This window comes from Pelmatolapia mariae, linkage group LG16_19 (genome assembly GCF_036321145.2).
Source record: "Pelmatolapia mariae isolate MD_Pm_ZW linkage group LG16_19, Pm_UMD_F_2, whole genome shotgun sequence".
NCBI lineage: Eukaryota > Metazoa > Chordata > Actinopteri > Cichliformes > Cichlidae > Pelmatolapia > Pelmatolapia mariae.
Genome location: NC_086241.1, coordinates 57,887,257 through 57,902,556, shown reverse-complemented (window position 1 = coordinate 57,902,556; position 15,300 = coordinate 57,887,257). Strand labels below are relative to the sequence as shown.

Below are 15,300 nucleotides of genomic sequence, written 5' to 3'. Positions count from 1 at the left end.
ATTAATGACTAACTCCATGTTACAAATAGATTGTCTTTTTCAACGTCATCTTGCTGCTATATGACGACATTTGTCTCAGCTTATCTAGGACCCTCAACATGAATGTGCATTGAGGAAACATTTACCCAAATGTATCCAATTTAACCATTTAATACATCTTCTCTTTGCTAATGTGTTTATATTAGCCTAACCGTAGCTAGCCACCAGGTAGCATGTTATTTTTTTATTTTTTTGCCTGTCCCATTTGGTTCTTTAGCAATCAGAATTGCTGTCTGAAGACCAACACGGATACCCAATGGATTTATTTTGCCAAATGGATCATCGAGGCCTTGCCCTATTGGTCCATTTGATCGACATTTGTTGTTATTATTTATTTTATTTTATTTTCAGTTGTTACAGACGGGACAGACATGACTGGGGGATAGGAAAGGGAGAAAGAAAGCGAGGAAGGAAAAGAAAAACAGAAGGGAAGAGGGACATTGAAAAAGGGCACTTAAAAAGAGAAAGAAAAAAAAATCTCCTGGATCACCTGTTGAGAGAAAAAGAAGAGAAAACAAGCAAAAAAAACAAAAAACAAAGCAACATACTAAACACAACACCATCGCATTAATCTAGCTAAGAGTAAACAGCAGTAAATACTAAATATTGAATGTTGTTGTGCAGCACGCAGGACCGACAGTGCACAATGTGCTTTGAAGTAGCAGTCAAGAAAGGTGTAGTTTATGTCTACGAACAGTGAACACCCGTGTGCACACCTGTGTGGATCAGCGCGTTTGTATTCAAAAGGTTTCCCCATGTAACGGTCTGCTAGAGGGTGTACTAGAGGGTGTAGGGAGCCATAGCCCCGTCCCCCAGGGCATGAAGCAGGCATGGAGGAGAACCAGGCTCCAGACATCCAGAGGCCCCAGAGTGCAAGAGCCCAAGGAGGACCACCGGAGGGGCATCCGTGCCACCCTCCTGGGAAGGGCTGAGGAGATCCCCAGACGAGGGGTCACCCAGTAGCCACAGAGCAGAAGCCAGAGGGGGCTGCACTGGCGTGCCCGCCGGCTCTGCCGGCAGCCAGCTGTGCCAGAGTGAACCGAGCCAGAGGCCCGAGGGCCCCCCACGCCCCGGAAGAGGCCTGACCGAGCAACAGGTGCCAGGCCCCGCCAAGTAGCCACCGGGATTTAGCTGGTACATACCTGAGCGCCCAGCCCTGGACACCAAGAACCACCAACGCACCGACCCCTGAGGGCATCAGTCACCGGCAGGGAGTGTGGAGAGGGGAGATAGGCCTCCATACTTTGGAGGGCCTGGGAGTTCCCAGAGAGGTGGAGTGTAAGACCCGACCCGACATATAGACACAGACAAACAGGCACACACAGACACAAACATGCAGGTAGCATGTTATAAAAGGTAAGCTAGGACAACCTCACTAACCCTACACCTCTCTGCTATTTAGTTTTCAATCTTTGTTGACGTCCAAATGGATATAAGAGCTGTATGTTTTATTTTTATAGAAAGCTTAAGTCATACGATGGTGTAACATTGGCCTAGCTAACTTCCTACCAATTTCTAATTCCAGTAACCTTGTAAATCCTCTTTTTGATGGATGCCCTTATGATAAGCCTTACTGTAACATTGGGACAACAGCCACACTGATGATTTTATTGGTGCTGATAGATAATTTTTAACCCTGGTCGGAGTCTCAGTGTTCAATTTTTGGAAAAATTTAGACCCAGAGATGGCTAATGATGTCAGACTTTACGAGCGGATTTTTTAACAAGAAATAAACAATCGTTTTCTTTAAACACTTGACTGAATAAATGTACCTGTATATACAAGTTCAGGATGATGCTGATATAAAATTGTACTGGTGTGTTAATGTGTAACATGATAAGCACTGTGCAAAGAGTCATAATAACAACAAGCTCTCTGACAAATATAATTTATACAGCAATATTCATTTGGAGATTCGATAACAGCCACTCAATGGTGATACCAGCACAAAGTAGTAACAGCAAAACCCTACTGGACCAATCCAACCAGTGTTGTCTTTATTGTTTGCAAATTAAGACTTTAAGCTAGAAGAGTATGGTATTTTGCATTTTGAAATTGACCTTATATTATCTCCGTTTAACACTTCCACAAGTCATTTTAGGCCAAGTCACAAAGCAGTCAAGTCTGAAGTTTGAAACTTATTTTTGTGGTTTAGGTCTGACTCAAATTTTAGTTTCACTTCTCAGATCCCAAGCCCTGAACCCAGACACACTTCACTTCTAGTAATAATAATAAGAATTTGACTCAACTGTTTATCATCTTCTCGTAAAGTTTACAAAGTCTCACACAAAAGTGTTTCCCACTGGGCACAAAATGAGTCTGTCATAGTAATGCCCTTACGCCAGCATTACTCAAGGCTTCATTTAAAGTTAGGCTTTAATCCTTTTTTCCTCTCTACCTGCGCGAGTGCTTGTCACAACAGGTTAGCAGGTGAAGCTTGAGGGCGAGCACAGTACAGGAGCGAGCTTGACAGGTTTCAGGTCGGCCTTATCTTGATCGAAGACATGCCTTGAGAAATCTGAGCAGCAGTCAAACACTTCCAAACAATCTGGGTTGTTTTTAAAGTAAAATTCCTCCATCATGAGAAGCCTCATGCATGTTCCTGAGGGAGCGCACTGTTAAATGCATGTGTGTGTTTGTCTTAGACTTACATACGAGCGGGAGAATGCATGCACGTTTGTCTCGTATGTGTGTGTACGTGTAAACGAGTGGGTGTGAGATCTGTGGTTTCTCACAGTCAGTTCTTATCTTCGTCCCTCTGAGTCTCAGCCAGCAGATCATTGTGAAATACACACGCACATAGAGACAGAGTTCACTTTTAACTATTCCCTAACGTCCCAAGGCCAGATACTGTATCTAGGGCTTGTTTACAACTCAAACAAAAAAAAACTTATACAGTCATGGTTATATTAGCAGGAGGGTAACTGAAGTCCAGACGTACTCTCTGTGTCACTCTCTCTTCATTCTTTGTCTAGTTTTCAAACACTGTTTAAACCCTTCTGGCCATGAAAAGGCTTGTACTTTATCTCTTTGCTATTTCATAATTTTAAAAACTTTTTTAAAGTCAACATCATGTGAGTGCATTTGAGTGTTAGATTGCAGATAGAGATGATCGTCTATGTGTAGTGCAGACTTGGCCTCGGTGCAAGGACTTCCTGTAAAACTGTCACTGATGTCATCTTTGTCTGCTTTTACCTCTAAAAGGCCAGAGTGACTCATAGTTAGCCAACTTTGAGTCTGTTGTTCTCTAATATACTTCTGTAGGTGTAAGGGTGGAGGAGGAAGTTTATTTCTAGGAGCGTGATATGTACATGTGGGTGTGTGTGTGTGTGTGTGTGTGCGTGTGAGGTCATTTAAATCAGTATTGATCTAGTGAGAAACTGAAAACTGCATTTAAGAAGTGAGAATGAGACTGTTTTCCAGTGTCGCTGTCACCAGAGGAAACAGATGCTGCAAAACAAAACTGAGAATCACGTGTAAGGAAACGTGCTGTTTTTAGCTTTAGCATGGTTCACTGACTTCGAGCTAACCTCATTCACTGTCTTGTGTCGCACACAGAGGCATAAGTAAAGAGTTGGATGTATAGTAACATGTCTTTTCAATATCCAACATGGAGTTTTTACAGACTTTACCTCGAAATAAAACTAAGCCAAAGCTCAGCTTTGTGACTAGCTGATGAATATGCTTTATTTTTTGCACAATTATTTGCTTTTACCCTGAGAGATATTGTGTAATGTGCCTCTTCAGGCACCTAAAACTCATTCAGAGATGGAAAATCAGACTTTGAGTGAGTTACAGATAGAAAAGTCTTGTTTACAACCTACCGGATGATCAGTGCTGCCCTGAGCCCCGCTGTGACCTTCATAAATGTCATAGAAATATTGTCAATGGCTTGTCAAGGCCATTTAAGCAAGAATTCGCATTTTAATAAAGCAGAGCAAGTGTTGTTCTGCTAATGGAGGCCGCGTTTTTCCCATCAGGTCGTGACGCTGGAAGTCATAAGACAGGAAGACTGAAGTGGTTCAGTACTCAGGAGAACTGTGTGTGACTCACTCGGCCCAGTGGACCAGAAACCCAAAGCAAAACAGTGTCAGGTTTGCTACAGCCTCTCCTATTGGTCACTCCTCATCTCCTGTTTCCACTGGGCCAGTGTGTCTCGTTAGGAAAAAGTCATCACCTGTCCATTAGCGCAGAGCTCAGCGAGAGTCTAGTGGCTTTGTGTTTGTTTTTCTGTCACAGTAAGGAGTGGAAGGGTGTGTTTCCACAACCTGTCAGACAGCCATCACCAGTCCTCTCCTCTGAAGCCTCCTCACCTCTCTGCTCCTCTGCTCAACACATGTGTTTTCTCTTCCTTTCTTTAAAAGGTCAAGGGTTGCCACTTTAGCCTGAGGGGAGGAAAAGCACATGTGACACTGGATCCAGACACGGCTAATAGTCATTATTGGGTAAGTAGTGTGTCACAGCCTCAGTCGGCTAGATAACAGCAGCGTGGAGAGCCTGGATTAAAGCCACGGGATCAGGGAGTGTTTGTGACTGTTGTCTTTGTTGATCTGCAATGAGTCTAGCTGTGACACATACAGCCATAGACCTACAAAGATAAAGCCCGTCGGCTGCTGCGGGCAGCAGAAAAAAGTGCATATACTGTATACTGTATACTGAGATTACAGCAGTGTGATTACCAAAATGCTAACTGTAAAGCAACTACTAAAGCATGACTTTCAGATAAGATATTTTATGAAATGATTACCCAGAAACATGTATGGTAGGGGAAATCATGAGGTTGTGAAAATAGGTTGATGCTATTGATAAAAGAGGGTGGCGTCACTGCTGTAATGCCATTCTACAAACAGCAATGCAGCTCCTTCAAAGGACATAGTTAATATTGTTTTCTTTGTTAAGGCAGTTATCGACAAGGGGTTTTGTTTTTTTTTCCATAGATTTAGGTATTGGGTGTTCCACTTTCTGTGTCACTCAGTGTGACTAATCTATATTGTTTTGTATTCAGACGGTAAACTTCACAAACAGTAAAATGCATTCACTACAGGCTGATAATAGTCAGGAAGAGATTAGAGGGGGGATGAGAAGGTCCCTTGTTAGCACAAATTATAAAACACATCCCCATAATTAAGTTAAGAATTTCAATATTTAGGAAACCAGACTTTAACTCCCAACAACCCCTTTTGCGAAGTCATGGACAAACAAAGAGCAGAGCTAAAAGTGAGGACAAACAGAGAGGATGACTGTGCATTGCCACCATATAAGAGCAAATGAGGTCTTTGGCAAGTCTGTCATCTGACAGCAAGGTCAGCGTATGGGGATTGTGACAGACAAACACTAAGACGGCACTTTTTTTCCTGTCATGGTTGGTTTGTCAGAGTTTCAGTTTAGAATCATCAGAGCAAATGGCTCATTATTACTATTTATAGATTTATTTATCTTCACATGGGTTAAAAACCCTTGAATACTGTGTAATGTGTTAATTAGGAATTTATGGGTGGCTGTATGCCTGTTTTGTACAGAGTGACAAAGCATTTTCTCCCTCTTTCCAGTTTTTGTGTTAAGCTAAACTAACTACCTGCTGACTGAATTTGCATCTTTATTAAGATAAGAAAGCTTTTCTCATATTATGCTTTTGATGTCCACGGGTCAGTGTTTTGCTGCTGCACAGATGATCTTTTTACCGTTTCCCATGCAGATTTCTGAGCTCCCGCTAACCTCCTCGCTCAAGGTTGACCTTAGCCGTTGTCCCACAACACCTGCTGTGCTGCAGTGACACACAAGCATGCACACATGCATGCACACCGCACTGCAGCGACCCTTCTCTCAGCTGTCAGTGTAGATAAAAGACAGTTAGAACATCAGCACTATTTACTCACCTCTTTCTCAAACAAGGAGGTAGACCTTCCTGCGATAACACAATTACAAAGTGTACATGCTCTGACATTCTGTTGCTCAACCCTGCAGGTTAAAGGTGAATGGAAATTGGGACTGAGAGCTGAACTACAAACTTGCTTTATCCTGTTATGCAGGAAGCAATGAGTGAACGAGCTTGGTCTGTGTCACTGCATCGTCTCCATATTGGAAAATTACCTGCTGTTAAGTTTGATGAAGTAATGGAAGCTTTCTTTTTCTTTTTCTTTTTTTCAAAAACATATCAAAGAGCAGGCGACCCCCTCCATCCGCCACCTTCGGAGGTTCAGAAACCCACTTCCTGGTACTTCATCTCAAGGTGCCTCTATGCGTACACCACACAAACAGGAAACAGCCCTCTTTCATCAGCCTCAAACTGCATGCACTTCATGTTCTTCTGAAAGGGTGCAGCAAAGAAAAAGGTGTGCATCACTCACGCTCACCTGATTTAGCTTGAGAAGCCTTTCCTTTGAATTCGTTGTTTCTTTGCTTCTTATCTTATTAAAACCAAATACGCAGAACAGTTTTGAAGTGGCAACAAGTTTCCATCGCTTTCATCTTGCTTCAGGCTTGCACCAAATAAGACAGTATGTGATGTTTTATACGCTGCGTGGCATCTGCAGATACAAGAACACTGTGCAATATTGGTTTTGTTTGCCAAAAACTCCCTTACAAAGAAATATAGAGTATGATATCTTTCAAGTGATGTTAATTAAGTTTCAAGACCCTTGTTTCTGATGAACAAATTCTTGCAGAATTCAAATGAAATGAATGCAAACAGGCTTTTTCAAAGTTTCTAAAAGGGGTAGTGCATAGAAACATTCATCTGCAATCCAAGCAATTTTCACTGTGTTGTTCCCAAACACAACACCCATCTTTGCACAGGTAAAACATTCCATAAAGCCACAAAAAAGAGGCCTTTCAATAAGCAATTACTCTCCATCAGTAGCATTTAAATATACATGTTATATCACCTCATCTTTTTAGCTGACTCCTTAGGAGCACCTTTGTATAACTCACTTCTAAACAAGCTGTTGCATCGTGGTTGCTGTTGATCATTGCTTTATTTTATAGGAACCATGAATGCTCTTTGGTTTTGAATGTAATCAAGGACTTTCTTTGCTTTATCGTGGCCACCAGCATGTTTTTAGACCATTTCCAGCTGGTCTAAAATGGGATGGTGGAGTAGGTTGGTGGGTGATGAAGAAGGGAGGGACCTAAGGATCAAGACAAGACTCCACAAGGCCCAGGTTCTCAGGGATAAAGCAACAAGGAGGCCTCCATGGGTCAACTGTGATGGGTCAGCACCCACCATTGTATGGAGGGAGTTCCTGTTGCTGCTCCGGTTTTTTTGCAATCTGAGAGAATATAAACATGGACAGACGGGAAGTGTCCAGAGGCCGAGGAAATGCAGAAGCGGTGCGGATGTTGAGTCGAGTGTATAAAGTGGAAGTTGCTACTGAAATCGAATACCACTCTGCTTGCATTAATGGTCAACTTGTGATTGTTATCTGTATTTATTCTCAATGTAAAAACAGAATATATCAAATTAACCCCAAGGCATATTGTGTTAACTATGACTGCACCGTTTAGCCCCCTTTTTACCTGAAATATCCTTGTGTACATATTGATTAGGTCACAACCTCAGCAAATCTGTTTTTTATTCTTGGAAACTTTATGGTAACAGCTCCCCCTGATCAATATTTCTGCTGAAACTAAGTATGCCAGGTCTTTGTGTAATCAAGCCTGCTCAATCAGACTTTGACTATCCCCGGGTCAATACCCCTGGCTGCTGCCTGCACAGCTCACCAATCAACTTGCACCACAGCGAAACTCCCTTTAGTTCTGTATTATGCATCGAAAAAGCACTCACCTGATTACAGCCTCAAATATAATACTGTGTCCCTCTTTTGTTAAAACCCAAGTTTCCAGAGTCTGACTGTGAGTATGATGTTACCAAATGTAACTATAGTTTCTTTTTCTTTACATTTTAGACAAATGGCAACATTTAAAGTATGCAGTATTAGTCATTAAAGCTTCCTCATAGCCATTATTGGATTTTCTGATACTGAAGAAACTTGAATACTGATTAAGCTCTGAAATTTAAGGTTTTAGAATAAGACTGATTTTTTTTTTAACTCCCATTCATGGGAAGCCCTCTAGAGTTAGAATGGGTACCCAAAACTGAGCATAAACGTGCCCCACATTTGCTCAATTTCCCAGAACTTTTTACACACCACTCATCACAAAGTTGAACTTTTCAAAAAATACAGGTTTATTGACTTAACTGCAATCAATACTTACAAAAAGAGAGAGAGAGAGAAAGAGGAAAAACAGGTTTTCATATAAACTCACAGAAATTACTGTAGTGAAAAAACATGGCTGGGAAAAAAATAAAATACATTCAACAGTTTTACTTTCTTTGTGTCAGAATTTGTTCACCTCTTCCAAACACACGAAGGCAACACAGAACAAGTGACTTAAGGAGAAAAAAAATAAAAAATTGTCCTCCATTATCAAATATAAAAAGGCGGAGAGCCCTTAGCTACCTGGAATGTATTAAACGAGGCACTTCCACTGATCAAGCATCAAGAATCCAATTGAATTAAAAGAAGATATACTTTTTCAACTCATTTGGTCACAACTATTGCTTGTAATAACAGACTGGGTGACAGAACATTACTGACAGAAAACAATCAACACAGCCAGCCTCTAAACTGCTAGACTCTGCTAAACGAGTGATGTTACTAATTTTCTTTTTAGCACCCCTTTAAGTCTACCATCAACCCGAGTACTGTAGGAATAATCCTCTTCAAAGTGGGGACAAGAGAGCAGGAAAAAAAAATAAAAATATCGAAATTAATGTCATAACAGTTAGCTACTGTTACTGTCAGATTATTGTAACATGTGCAAGGGGAGGAATGGATACAAGCAAATCTAGTTTAGATGGAAATGCAGTCCAATAAGAGGGAGTAAGAAAAACAAAGTACAATAAATAATCAAAACGCAAAACAGCTTTTTTTGCATTTTTTTTTCTTGCTTTAAATTAAGTTTCATTTTGACAAAGTGTAGTTGCAGAACAAAAGTCATTGAAGTACAATATATTAAACTGTGAAAAAAAAGGAAAACTGACAAAAACGTCTTCACAATCTTTAGATTAATATGGAAGATCATAATTTAACATAAAAGAAAATATATTCTATTGTTCATTATCCAGATAAATACAAAAAACAAAATTAACAAAAAATGCATATGATCACCAATAAATATGTTCTGATAAGTTAAATAAGCAGTGACACGCAAACCTTCTGTCTGGAAAGTTTCTCAAATAATAATAACCGTAATAATAACATTAATAAAAAATAATTATCAAATAAAGAAAGCAAAAAGGGATGTAATGAGAGTAGAGAGCTCCACGGAGCAGGTTCTAAAGTGAAGGAGATGGGAGGGGAGGGGGACAAGTAAAGTAAAATAGCTTGGAGATCCGATCTTGTCAAGTCATGCGACGTATAACTATATTATGGGAATGCTGGAATTCCCCGGATCGGTGAAGATGAAGGTGTAGGTGCTGGGGGCAGGACAAAGTCTTGCAGGTTTAATGATCAGTTTGATATCAACTTCCTTCCCAAGGAAAAAAAAAAAAAAAAAAAAAAAAAAAAGGAAACAGCCAGTGACCAGCAACAGGAGGAGAGGGGGGGCCATAACCAACTTCCAGTTCAAAGTCCTTCCTGCAGACTCACCCGGTTCAAAATTACATAAGACGGGGCTTGACTGAGGGGTAGAAGGAGGTGGGTGGGGGCAAATGAGAAAGAACCAAAACAAACAGTAGTCCATTCACCCTAAACACATGCAGAAACTGCCCAGGCACTTTTTTTTCTCCATTTTTTAAAAAAAAACTATTCATATATTTTCAGGGTCTGTCATTTCTCTCCGTTTGTCTTAACTCAGTCTGTAAAAACATCTGCGGTGTAGAGCTACAGTTACATTACTGAGCACCCTCTAGCAAGCTCAGGGGAAGTGGTATCATCAGGGAGGATGGCAGGGGAGAGAGGGGAGGGGGATGAGGGCTAGTGCAAAGCACACCCCTTTCCAAGGCCACTTGTGCTGCTACACATTCAAGAATACATGAAGAAGAAGAAAAACAAAAAGAAAAACAAGTGGCACCTGGCATAAACAGTCAATTCTTGTTCTCATCATTTTCATTGTTCAGTTTCCTCTCCTTTTTTTGGCACTATGACACATGGCGGGGTACTTTCTTTTAAAACTTGCTGTGCAGATTAAGTGGGAAGAAATGATAGATTTAGCTGAGGGTTCCCTTAGTTGATTATATCCTCATAATGCTAACAAGGAACTAACGTGATGTGTAAGGGAGCTTCGAGGGCAGAGGGGAGTCTGAAGGGCAGAGGTAGAGGGGAGTGCCATGTTCTTTGTGTCGTCAAATTTAAAAGTCACTGGTGGATGCGTGCAGTCTAGTCATCAGTGATGGAGAGGCGGCTGAAGATGGGAAGGCGGCGGGTGTTATCCAGCGTGGGGGACTCGGAGCCACACAGGCTGCCACCAGAGCTGCTCTGGTAGCCCTCTTGATCCGACATAGAGTCTGGGGGGCTGGATGAAGACTCCAACATCTGAGGGGACTCCAACATGGGTCTGAAATAGTAAGATGTGCTTGTTGGAGAGGGAGGTGCAGGGGTGTTGGGCTCTGTGCCTACAGGACCGGCATTGAGACTGGGCCCGAACAGGCTGGCCAGCTCCTGGCTGGAGTAGGTGAAGGGATTACTGCTGGGCCAGTCTGGGATCTCATCAGGGAAGAACATGGGTGGAGGGGTGACTGAGGTGGGGCTGTCTCTCAGCCCAGCTGAGTTGGAGAAACCAGCAAAGCTGTAGCTGTGCTGCAGCCGAGGTCGCTCCATCTTGTTCATAGAGTTAAGAGGAGAGGACTGCTGGGGAGGTCCACGACGCTCCTCAGCATTGTGGATGAAATGGCAGCGAGGCCCGTATGGGCAGAAACCGATGGTGTGGAAGGTGCGGCACAGCTCAGTTTTGTACTTAGGATGGCGGCTCAGGCTGCGCAGTTCATGGATTCCGTGAGCAAACTGGCATTTGTCGCCATATTTGCAGGAACCGTTCTCCTCAAAGGGCCTGCAGAGCTCTGTCTTGTAACGGCTGGAGTTCACTTGGCTGCTGCTGCCGGTGGGACTGGCAGGGCCCAGGCACTTGTTGATGAGCCTCTCGCCGGTTTCGGAGTAGGAGCGGTCTCGCAGGCGGTTCTCCTTGTTGTTGCTGGCATTGCCAACCCCTGAGATGAGTGAGGAGGACTGGTCCACTGCCTTCAGGCTATTCAGAAATTGGTTCTGGTTGAACTTTGTGCTGCTGACAGAGTGCCGCCGCTGGTACACGCCTCCCACTGAGGGAGATCCCACCGCCTTCCTGTCCAGCAGGGGTCCGGCGGAGCTGGAGATGGGCACGTTGGTGCTAGTGCAAGGAACAGACATGGGATGGGAGACACCCAGGTTGTTGTTGTAGCTGAGAAGTTTGTTCTGCAAGAAAAATAAAGTACAGAAAATACAAGCATTAGAAAAAGTAGAGCGCAAATAAAAAGCTACTTTCAGCAGCTCCCTGATTTTTAAGTCCGATTGCCATCCTGATGCAACTCCTGAAAGTGACTGAACGCTTGTTAGGCGAGCTATAAACCATTTGTACAGATACTCTCCCTGAATAAATAAATAAAAATGACGGGCACTGTGGGACTGGTGGGGCTACACCTCCTCCTGCATGACTGTTCTTTTTTGGCTCAGACGACATTAGCGGATGCAGGCCTATAGAACAGCAGCTGGTTTGGCAAGTTGCCCGGGTTAGGAATGTGTGCGCCTGTGTAGTCAATAGGACAGCAGCAGCAGCACATGAGAGGCCTGTGGACTACCAGTGTGGGCTACAAAGAGCCTGCATCATTTGAAAGAGAAAGAAAGTGGCCAAACATTCTGTGGATTACAAGGGAAACCTGATCTGCTTTCACACATTTCCATACTAGTGGAAATGAACAGTTAGTCACGATTTACATAAACACGACAGTGTAAATGAAATCCAACAAACTCCAGAGGGAGGCTAAAAGAAAAACAAAAACGCTCTGAGAGGCAATCTGACACTCAAAACGGGGTATGAAAACGAATTACGCAACAAGTGTTAAGGTGAGACGATGCCGGTAGTTTAAGTAGTTTTATAGGGGCAGAAAGTGGGCTAAAGCCAGCCAAATCTGGTCAATGATTAGCGAGCATGTGGCTGCTCTGAAAGCAGCATTAAAAGTGGCGCAAAAGTGATCTCATTAAAATAAAGAGGACATAAAGCTTTCACTTTAACAGCCGCTGGCTGCCTAAACTGCACACCAACCTCAAAGCATAAACCATAGATATTAAAGTTAACGGATGTGGCGCATGTTGAACATTAAATAAATACACAAGTAAATAAAAACACCATGTTTTTAAACAATTTTTAAATTAACGCTCCGGCAGCGCTTCGGTCCACTTTGAAAGCGCTTATAGCGTAAACCCTCAAGAGACGAGGCCGAAGAGAGGAAATAACAGACGAAGCAAACAAATAAACACGCAGTTGACTCAAAGCGGAATACAAAGCAATAAACAGCAAAACAAAAACAGCCTCCGCGCAGGAAGCAGAGGGCCGCGGGCACGGAGCTCGTCATTCCTCCACAGCGGCTAACTCCCCGCTGCTAACAGGCTAACGTCAGCCCACAAGACTACAGGCAGACACACAGAGAGAAGGGGGTGGAAAAAGTTAGGAAGCTACCTTGTTCATTACTTCGAAGTCGAAGAAAGGCGATACCACGGCTGTGGTCATCGTTGCAGCGACCGGAATCAAATCACAAAAGTAGTTTAAAAAAAAAAAAGAAAGCCAGTCTACTTGTTAGAAAGTTGCTCAGAGCTACTGAACTCTCCCCCTCTGCCCTGCACCAACCCCGACATTTGCTTTTTAATCAATCGACTGCAGGGAGGAGCTTCAAAAAACGGGCGTGAACTTTCAGTAACTTTAGTAACTGTAGGGAAAAAAACTTGCATTGGTTTGTCAGTTTATGTGAGATTACTCCAGTGCTGGGTGAGCTTTGAATGCCAAACAGTCTTAGGCTACCAGTTAGGAGGGGTAACGCACTAAAAACAAGTTTCTTTTTCTCTTTAACTTGATCGGGGAATCTGAACTTTGGGTTAGATTTGTTAAAAGTTAATTTTGTTGGAGGGAAAAGTGTTTTCAGTTCATAATTAAGCAGCTTAAATATATTTATATAAAACTAAAGTCCAATCAGAAGCCTTCAAAGGCAAGTGAAGAGGAGTAGTGCAATGGAAATCTTCTGGAGTTGTTTACTGTATTATCCTCGGGGTTTCAGCTACCATCCACTACTCTGTAATTAATTTACTCTTAATTGCTGGACTGTAACGTCACTTGTGGGACTTTCCGGTGAATTGAGGCACTCGCACTTTTAACTCTTTCCCGACCACAGCTATTTCACTGTTACAGCATTCTACTTCTCAGCCACAGCTCATTTGTTATTCATGACCAGCAGGTATAAAACTCCTCTTCTGAATTGAATATGTGCATGTCATTTCATCAGGTACTGTAGGCGACAATCTGATACATGAGTGATCTCACTAGATTCGACCGCACTGGCGTGACAGACTGCAGAGAGTGAAACCCATACAAATGTATTGTGGCTCATCTTGCCCACCCCCTTCATAAAGTCTATGACATCGGCCATGTGCAGGCCCTAATGTCAGGGTTGGGTTGCAGTAGAAAAGGAGAGGAGGGAAAAGAAAAGCAGGGTTGAGGAGGAGGGGGAGAAGAAAAGAAGCTGTTAACATACAGAAAAAAAAGTTGGAGTATGGAGGAGGGGATGATGGCGTGAGGGGGAGATTTATGGGGGACGTTTATTACTACACAGCATTGCCCCCAGGGAAGTGAGGGAAGAGGGGTGGGATAGAGAGGCAAAACATTCCCTTTCCCCTTCCTCTTCTTCTTTGCCTATACGGGAGCCATGCAGGGGGGGAGTGGGGAGGTGGAGAGCTTTGTCTCTAACTGCTAGCAGCCCTGAAGGAGGCAGGGAAGTTGTTTTTGCACTGAAATGTTGAAACGAGCTGAAATAGAACAGGCCAGATTACACCACAGCTTCTCAAGCAAGTTTCTGACTAAGGCCTCATGAGCTGACCTTTTTGGAACTCAAACATCCTCTTCGCTATACATTAAGAAAAGTAGATGCAAACACTCAGTTACTCTGGACCTTGTCAGTGAACAGCAAGGGTGTGTGTTGGAACATAAAAAAAAGAGTTTTACGAGCCAGGCCTGTGCAGAGCAATCTCCCCCTGGAGTGTTTTCACAGACGACAGGGTGGGATGACAGACTTGCTAGAAATCTCGTCTGCAGTTCAAAGGGCCTGTCACTGATTGATTAAGTGGGCTAGATCGATTGTCTCCCTCTAAGGGAGAAACAGAGCAGGGAAGTAGAAAGAGAATCACTTTTCCCCTCCTTTTCTTTTCATTTTGCAAATGCAAAAATCCCGTAGCTCGTGTGGGAACTCGTAATATGTAACACAAGTGAAGAATACGCTCATGTAACTGTGATGCAGGAGCTGGAAATTTCACTGTAGATACTTGCAAGGATTTAAAGCGCACAAGGTCAGCAGGGCTCTAAACTCAAAAACAAACTACCCACTGACTGATGGAAATGCCTTCATACTGGACCTTGGCCTTAAGAAGCCTCATACAGTGCATTTGTTTATTTTTAATACTCTCAGATATATTGTGCCTGCTGATATTATTGTGTGACTCAGTTGTCCTTCCAGGTTTAGGAGGAGGCACCTGTTTCCTGCCAAAATGAAAATATATAGAAAAAAGTCAGCCTGCTGTGCTCTCAGGGGATAAAGTCAGATGCTTTAAAAATGGACACAGTAAACCACTGTAATTACTACTGACAAGACTTTAACACAATGCATTGCAAAAAAAAACCTGCATTATTTTAGTCTGGACTCTCTTTCCTTTAAAAAGAAAAAAATACCTCATAAAGAGTTTGAAATCCAAATATTTTCTGTTGTCACAAATGACAGAAATCTTGCAACTAAGGTGCGTAGAAGCATCATGAAGTTTTCACTGACTTCCAAAGGTACAAACACAAAAGACACAATCCATATATCAACTTCTCTGGCAGTATTTTCCTCTTACTGTTGACTGAGTTGAGCTCTCTCTTAGGAGACTTGATTTCTGAGGTTTTGTGCTCTCCGAGGTCAAGGCTGTCCTCCTTTTTTTTCCTCCAGGCTCTGCTGGAGCTGGAGTCAGTCACTCCTCAGCATGTGCTGCG

The 15,300-nt window shown here is 42.8% G+C and overlaps 1 protein-coding gene and 1 long non-coding RNA gene across 3 annotated transcripts in view; one reads left to right on the top strand and one right to left on the bottom strand.

The window, feature by feature from the left end:
* The window catches only part of LOC134645475 (uncharacterized), a 50,560-nt gene extending 41,760 nt beyond the window's left edge, over positions 1–8,800 (top strand). The window contains exons 2-4 of one of the 2 annotated variants that reach the window (XR_010096562.1): positions 4,404–4,484; positions 6,205–6,371; positions 7,090–8,800. This is a non-coding gene — a long non-coding RNA (uncharacterized LOC134645475). Of the gene's footprint in view, positions 1–4,403; positions 4,485–6,199; positions 6,372–7,089 lie in introns of both variants that reach the window. The other variant, XR_010096563.1, reaches the window with a different exon arrangement.
* A 764-nt stretch (positions 8,801–9,564) lies between these two features.
* On the bottom strand, positions 9,565–12,891 carry zfp36l1a (zinc finger protein 36, C3H type-like 1a). Its single transcript, XM_063498926.1, has 2 exons — positions 12,748–12,891; positions 9,565–11,486 (listed from the first exon to the last, which is right to left on the bottom strand). Exons 1-2 carry the CDS (start codon positions 12,796–12,798, stop codon positions 10,419–10,421), a joined length of 1,119 nt encoding a protein of 372 aa, XP_063354996.1. The 5' UTR covers positions 12,799–12,891; the 3' UTR covers positions 9,565–10,418.
* Between the last annotated feature and the right edge of the window lie 2,409 nt (positions 12,892–15,300).